The sequence below is a fragment of the Neovison vison genome, chromosome 2, assembly GCF_020171115.1.
Source record: "Neovison vison isolate M4711 chromosome 2, ASM_NN_V1, whole genome shotgun sequence".
Classification (NCBI taxonomy): Eukaryota; Metazoa; Chordata; class Mammalia; order Carnivora; family Mustelidae; genus Neogale; species Neogale vison.
The window spans coordinates 108,236,889-108,244,290 of NC_058092.1; the positions used below are offsets into that span (position 1 = coordinate 108,236,889).

The 7,402-nt window shown below is 55.5% G+C and overlaps 1 protein-coding gene across 2 annotated transcripts; it reads right to left on the reverse strand.

Moving 5' to 3' along the window:
• Positions 1–3,647: 3,647 nt before the first annotated feature.
• Positions 3,648–6,041, reverse strand: C2CD4D (C2 calcium dependent domain containing 4D). 2 transcript variants are annotated; one of them, XM_044236517.1, is made up of 2 exons: positions 5,813–6,041; positions 3,648–4,797 (listed from the first exon to the last, which is right to left on the reverse strand). In XM_044236517.1, exon 2 carries the CDS (start codon positions 4,744–4,746, stop codon positions 3,703–3,705), a length of 1,044 nt encoding a protein of 347 aa, XP_044092452.1. In that variant the 5' UTR covers positions 4,747–4,797; positions 5,813–6,041; the 3' UTR covers positions 3,648–3,702. The 2 variants fall into 2 exon arrangements, with proteins under 2 accessions (XP_044092452.1, XP_044092451.1); XM_044236516.1 differs by having other exon boundaries at positions 3,648–4,890.
• Positions 6,042–7,402: the final 1,361 nt, after the last annotated feature.

The following is a 7,402-nucleotide window of genomic DNA, read 5'->3' on the forward strand; positions in this document are numbered from 1 at the left end:
TTCCACTCAGGATCCTCTCTGTCTCTCCCTGTCTGCCCCTTCCTGTCTATGGTTGTTTTCCGTGCCTCTCCATCTTGTCTCCTCTTCCAGCCTCTCTTCCTCTGTGATTCTGGGTCCCCCAGGGCCCTTTCTGACCTCCTGGTTGGGGCCACCATGCCAGGCTATCGGGCTACCCCCCCAAACCACAGGTATGACTGTCTCTCCCAGCCACGCCACTGGTGACACTGTGTAGGGTGGGGAGGAAATGACTGGGGCTTTGGAAGACAGGGTCCTGGCGTCTCAGCCTAAGCAAGTCATGTGCTTTCTGGACATTCCAGGATCTCTACCCCTTTCCTTTCCCAAGCATGGATTCCTGGGATTCTTGTCCCTAGGACAAGAAGTTACTGTGATCATCCTTTTGGGAGTACCCCCTCATGCCTAATCTTCCTGTCTCCTGCTCCAATCACAGCCCCTTTTCTGGAGGAATTGGTCCTTTCAAAGCGGGGCAATGTTTGTTTTTTTTTTTCCCCTCCTCAAATTTATTCTTAACAATTCTTATGCAAGGAAGAGGCTGATAGGGATCAGAGAATCATTTCACCCCCACGTGCCCAAGTTCCCTTATCAGACTGGGGAATCTCAAAGCGGGGTGGTGGGGTGGGGTGGGGGGGGTGGGGGGCAAGCAGCCTGGAGGAGGTAGAGGTTGGTGGTGGTGGCTTGGAACTGGGGGACCAGTCACCGACTTGTTTTCCCTTCCTCCCCACCCTCTAAACCACAGAAACCACTTAAAGCTCAGTGCAAGCCTGCCCTTCCAGGGAGGGCCTGGGGGTGTGAAGGTGGAAAGAATGTGGGGTCTGGGCAGCCTGCAGGCCCCATACTGCTCCAGCGCCATCCTTCCAGGGCCATCCTCTCTGGGAAGCCTGAGTCAATGATGAGGACAACTTTTCTTGGGTCCTTTCTAGGAGGTCCAGGCCTGGGGAGTCCTCAGCCCATGGGAGTGATCCAGGCAGGGGGCTGTACCTCCCTCTTCCCTCAACCATTAAAAAAAGCATAACAGAGGCTCTAGAAACATCTGTAGAGCTCCAGGTCTCCACCCCTCCCCCTTCCTGTCACAAAGGCCACTGTGGGTGGAGGGAATAGTAGGAGTTTGACCCCAGCTACTGGCCCTGAACTTTCTATGGTGACCTGCCTGTACCACTCATCTGTCAGTTAACATCTGTGATCACTTAGGCTTGGGCACAGCAGCAGTGCTGAAAGGTGGAAGCTGGGAGTTTGGGAGCTGAAAGACTTGGATAAGAACATGGCCTGCTATTTATGAGTCTTCAATGACTGCATTATGTAAAAGGGAATGATAGTAACTCCTGGGAACGGGCTTTGAGACCCCAGCAGTGTGCACACAGGAGGGATTCTTGGCACTGTATTTGTCTGGGGGCACGTTTCTGTGGCTTCAGCCACAAAAACACAGAACACAGAAGTTCCTCTGGGAACCCTGGCCTCCAGCACAGGGGAACAGCTCATAGCTGTGACTTGAGTGAGTCGCTCTTTGAATCTCCACCTCACAGCCTCCTCTGAGCAGCAGGGTGGGGTGGGAGATCTGGGGGAGCCAGGGTCCTAAACCTTCTGGGCAACCAGGCTGTTCCTAGGCGAGTTTACTTAGCCTCTCTGATCTACCTCTCAGTTAGATGGGAATGACAGTACTTTCCTTACCGAGCAGTTGTGATGATTACTGGGAAAACACAGGTAAGCTACAGGACCTGATCCAAAGTACTGTGGCTAAAAAACGATGTTTTGGCCCATCCATTCCTATGGTCTTCCCTTCCCTTTATCTAACTCCCCTTTCCTAGGCCCCCTCCTGCTTTCTTTTTCTCCATAACATTTACCAAGTAACTTAACTTCTCTTTTCTTTTCTTTTCATTCATTCTTTCTTTCTTTCTTTTTATTTAACATTTTACTTATTCATTTTGTAACTTGTCTGATCCCAATGTCTGTTTTGATCACTGGCACCTCAGTGGGGCCTCCCTACCTTGTGTTGCAGGAATGCATGAATGAAAGTTAAATGACCTCTGTGTTTCTCTCCAGGGACTTTCAAATGGGCATCAAATCCAGTTGCTCATCAAAGGTTGTGATGGGGGGATTTGGGGCTGACAGAGAAGGACAGTATTAAGGAAAGAGCTAGGCCAATGGGTGATTTCACAGACTGGAAAAAAAATGGTAACACTGTCCTTCTAGGGAAGGAGGAGACACCTCTCAGACACCTCTCACCTTCTGGGTGGGAGGTGGCAACGGGCACTTAGAGATATAGTGGGGTATTAAGAGCCTAGACTCTGGAGCCAGACCCTCTGAGTTTGAATCCTAACTGTACTCTTCACTATAGGAGTAAAGCCCAAGGTCACATTGGCTAACAAAAGTGCTGGGAAGAATAAACGAGTTGACAAGTTGTTGAACAGTTCCTTGCTGGGTGATAATCCTTGTAGCTGTTAGCCCTTTTTATGGTTTGGTCAATGTTACCCCCTGGTGGATGGCTTGAGCAAGGGTTCCCTGGCCTTGGGCTGGGGCGGCTGGTGGGGGTACCTAATCAGGGGAGGGAGAAAGCATCCCTGCGATCTGAGCGAAGTACATTTGTGTTTTGTTAGCACCACTCATGCTGAGCTTTATCAGGATCCAGCAGGCTCTGGTTCAGGGCACCATGGAAACTGAGAAAGGGCCCAAGGGGGAGGGGGAAAGAAGCTGGGTTGGCCCGTTGCCTTCCTTCTCCTCTCCCTCCTTCCCTCCATCCCTCTTTCCTCTAAGTTGGGCATGAGCCAAGAGGAACCAACTCCAGGGAGGGTGGAGAGACAGAGAGAGAGAGAGAGAGAGAGAGAGAGAAGAAGGTCACTGCTGACGTCAGGGACATTCAGGTAGGAGGTAAACACAATGTGACCTACATTTTCTCCTTCCCCATCCTCCCCCTACTCACTGGGGTAGCCTTTCAGAGCATCTTTGAGAAGAGCTCTCACACTCAGGTAAGACGCCCTTCCCATCTCAATTCCTGGGACAGTTTTTCTCTGCCATTCAGTCCTCAAGGGCTGCTTGGACTCTTGGCTGCAGCTTTGCCCGCTAGGGTGGCACAGGCACAGGCAAGAGAGAAAACACTTAACTCAGCACTGTGTGCTGACATCTCCTGACTCACTCTCAAGACACAGAAATTTCTTTTCTCCTCAGGACACACAAGGGTACAAGTGGGGAGGCAGAGGGGTGGGGGACTGCTGATTTCCCCTATGCAGCCACAAGGAACCCCCTTGGGGGAAAGGTGGCTGATGTTGGTTTCAGTCACAGAGCTTTTTCTGCAGTGACTCAGTGATTAGAGGACCCCCTGAAGGGGTGGAGGCCTTTTTGGACAGGGCCTTAGGACCTACCCTGCCCAGACCTATTAATCTAGCTTCAGCATCTCTTGGGGATGGAGCCCAAGCCTGTGGATGCCCGGTTATTCTAATGCTCACTCAAGTTTGAGAACCACCACTTGAGGTCAGCTCTAACTCGGTGTAAGTGAGTTTCTTCCATCCCTGGTGTAGCCAAGGCGGAGGGAAAAGAGCAGGCTGTAGATCGGAGCATAGGATGCCAACAAGGGGCGAGATCCTGCTAAAAACAGACATTTTATTAGCAAAAATAAATACAAGCTGGGCAGACGAAAAGAAAGAATACGCAGACCTAGAGGAGATCTCTTTGAGGAAGAGACAGTCTCTCAGTCTACAGGCTGAGATGGGCAGGTGCCAGGGAGGTCCCCAGACCCAGCCCCCCGCCCAAGGGGGGCAGCAGGGCAATGAGGGGCGCCTCACACTCCCCCAGCAGCACGTCTCTGCGGAAGCCTGCGCCCCTGTCCAGCACCTTGGCCCTCAGACTGCGGGCGGCCAGGTCTGGTGGGCCCAGCCCGTCGAAGAAGAAGTCCTCGTTGAAGATGGGGTTGGCGCTGCATTTGACCACGCGGCTCCGTTGGCCCCGCGGACCGACGCGCGGCCGCAGCCTCAGCACCACGCAGCAGCCTCCACCGCCGCTCCCGGGGCCCGGCCGCGACTGCAGCAGGCCCTCCGCGCTCACCAGGCGCAGGCGCAGCCGCCGGGGCCCGGCCTGGTATTCGGCCGAGAGCCGCAGCTGGCCGCCGTGGGGTCCGAGGCGCAGCAAGCTCTCCTTGGTCGGCCGCAGCTGGCAGCACAGGAAGTCCAGGTGGAAGAGCGGCGGCCCCGCGCGGCGCGGCGCGTGCGGGCTGGTGTCGGCCGAGCTCGCCTCCTCCGGGGACAGTGAGTGCGGCCGGGGTCGGCAGGGGCCTGACCGCGGCGAGCCGAAGGGCGACGACTCGGGCGACGAGGCCGTGTCGCTGTCGGGGGCCCGGCAGAGGCGCAGGTCCGGGGCGGAGACGTGCCACCGGCCGTGCGCTGGGGAAAGCCCCCTGGCGGCGGCGGCGGCGGCGGGCGGCGGCGGCGGCGGGTGGAACAGGGACTCGCGCCGGCGCGTGTGCGGGCTCTCGCGCAGGAAGGCCCAGCCTTCCCGGCCTGCCAGGTGGGGCAGCGAACAGGCCGCGGGGAGGCTGCGCCCGGCCAGGGGCTTGGGGCCCCCAGCGTCCGGGAGCCGCGGCGGGATGCAGAACTGCGGAATGCGATCGGGAGTGAGGACGTTTGGACAGGCGCGCGCGGGCGGGCCCGGGGCTCGGCGCTTGGGGAGTAGGCTGGAGGGCGCCCATTGAGGCCTGGATTCCGGGGGCCCCAGCCTGTAGCCGGCTTTCTCCAAAAGCCACATGCAGTGGGGGTGGGGGTGGGGAAAGTCCGATTTTAGCGTTCTGGCGGAGGCCTGCGGAGGACAGAAAAGGGCCCGAAGTGGGTGATACGGCGAACATATACCGGTTGGTCCACCACGGCGCACTTTCTCCTGGCGCACGGGCCCCTATCCGAGCAGGAAAAACAAGGGGGGGGGGTGAAGCTGGGGTCATGAGGAGAAACGGAGGGCATCAGGGCATCGGACAGTCACATTTGCAGATGCACGCCTTAGGCACCCGAGATCTCAGACTCCGCCATTAGTGCTAAAGATGCTCAGTGAGAAGGCCCAACACACCCACTAAAACTCTAGGCTACTATTAGGAGAATGGATGAACATGCTCAAACTACCGAAAGGTCCATAGTCACAAACACGGACACAGATCCCGACCCCTGCTGGGACATCCTGTTCCCGGGAAGAGACACAGAGGCCCTTGGCAATCTCATCCCCTTCTCCCTCGCCCATCCCGAACTCAGACTCTCCTCCTAGGTCTTGTCTGGCTCCCCTCCCAGAGGAAGGAGGAAGCTAGCTCCGGCTACCTTCCTGGCAGCCAGGAACGAGCCTCTCCAACCTGAGCCATCCTTCCGTCCTGGCCCCACCTGCCTCCTCTTGCTCCTCCCTCTCCTTTCTGAGTGGCTCCCACGCCGGAGCCGACTCACGGCACACCAGGCTGCTGCCCTGCGAGCCCCCAGGGCAGGTCCAAGGAGACGCACCTCTGGGGTTGAGGCGGGGGTCACAGAATACCCTCCTCCCCAAGCCCTTCGTTGCCCTGCCGCAGCCTCCCAGCCCCAGGGCATCCTGAGTCTGCAAGGCTGGCGGTCCGTTGGGCCACCACTCCCACTCTCCACTCCTCTCCCTAGGAACCACTGAGCACAAAGGCGGTATTGATTCTCTGCCACCCCCAGAGTCGGTTCCGGAGGCTTCACCGCTGCTCCCTCACCGCACACCCACGCCCCACCCGCGGGACCGCGACATCCTGACCGTCTGACCATCTGCCTGGGATCCCGAGCCCACAGCTAGCTCCGTCAGACGCCCGGAGGGCAGTCCTCACCCTTGGGCTGCGCTGGTTCCTGGCTTCTGGCTGGCAGGAGTTCAGAGCCCAGAGGGGAGCAGCTTCCTCTCCAGCTTGCTCCCCCAGCCCAGTTCTTCTGGGAGGAGCTGGCAGGGGCCTCTGTTGCCTACGTTCGACCTCTTTTCCTGGATAAACAGAGCTCTGTCTCCACGGTCATCAGCCCGGCCTTTTTAACTCCTTCCTCCAGGTTTCTAGCAGCAAGCCAGTCCTGGGCCCTGGCCCTCTCTGCAGGGAAGTAGAAGGAGGTCATCAGGGGGCAGTGGCTTCCATCCCTCTGTGCTGCCCGGGCCCTACCCTCGGCTTGCTAGGTGAAACCCATGGCCATGGTCACACACACTCTGCAAAGCCCTTTTTGATGGAGTCCCCCTCATTGTTCTGTTCTGGAGCCATCACAGTAACTCAGACAGAGGGACTTGCAGTGTGACTAGTTCTCTGAACTATACTGGCTCAAGGAAAAGTTACCAGGATTCAGATTTCTGGACATGGAGACACTGAAGACAGAGCTGGTTCTATCAGTGGGTCAAGCGCCAGCTGGCCTGTGCTCCTTGTCTTTCGCAGAAGGCTGTTAAACTGGAAACATGGAGGGTGCCTCTCCTCCCGTCCCCTCCCCTGCAGGCAGATCCCACAAAGCACAGGCCACCACTAGCAAGATGAGACCCTCAAGTGCACCTACCATCCCTCACTCTCTCAAAGGCTTCAGGCTCATTCCCTCCTTAGGATTTTTGCATAGGTTGTTCCCTCTCCTAGGACGACTGCCCCCTTTCATCCTTCAGATCTGGAGGCCCTCACTGACAGCCTCCCATCTAAATTAGCTTCTGTTGTATACTTTCACAGCACCCCATATTTTCCTTTCTGGCATGGGTCACAGGTGTGTCTGTTTGTTTGTTTTTCCCCTCTGTGATTTTTGTATATGATTATTTAACATCTTATTAGACCGTGAGCATCATGAAGGCAGCACTTAGGACAAGGCAGGTGCTCAATCAGGATTTGTTGAATGAAGTAATGACATTAAGCAGAATTATATCTGAATCAATTTATTCATCCATTCACTATGCTAGGTGCTGGGGATACATAGAATGGGGGCAGGCTAAAGGAAGAGACAGTTAATAAACTTGCAAACAACAAGATGCAGGAAACAAGATGGTTATTTTGACATCTGATACCTGAGAGTTTTAAAAAAGCATATGTTTCTTTTGTGGAGATCCCTGGTGACTTCAAACCCTCTAGTCCCATGGCTTCTGACTCAGCGAGGCCCTGGTGTCCTTTCTGGGGAGGGTGGTCTATGCGGAGTGCAGCAGCCAAGAACTCCAGGCTTTGGCATTGGTCAGACATTTTTGGCTTCTATAAGAAGAAGTCCAGAGATAGGGTGGAATTCAGGGAAGTTTGACTCTGTGGCTTCATTCATTCAGTTACATACCACCTATATGTGCCAAGCACTGTGCTGGACTGGAGGATATAGCAGTGAGAAAACAGATGTATCTCCTAGCCAGCTGAAGTTGATACTTTATTTATTTTTTTAAAAAGATTATATTTGGGATTTTATTTACTTGTGATCTCCATCTGTCAAGT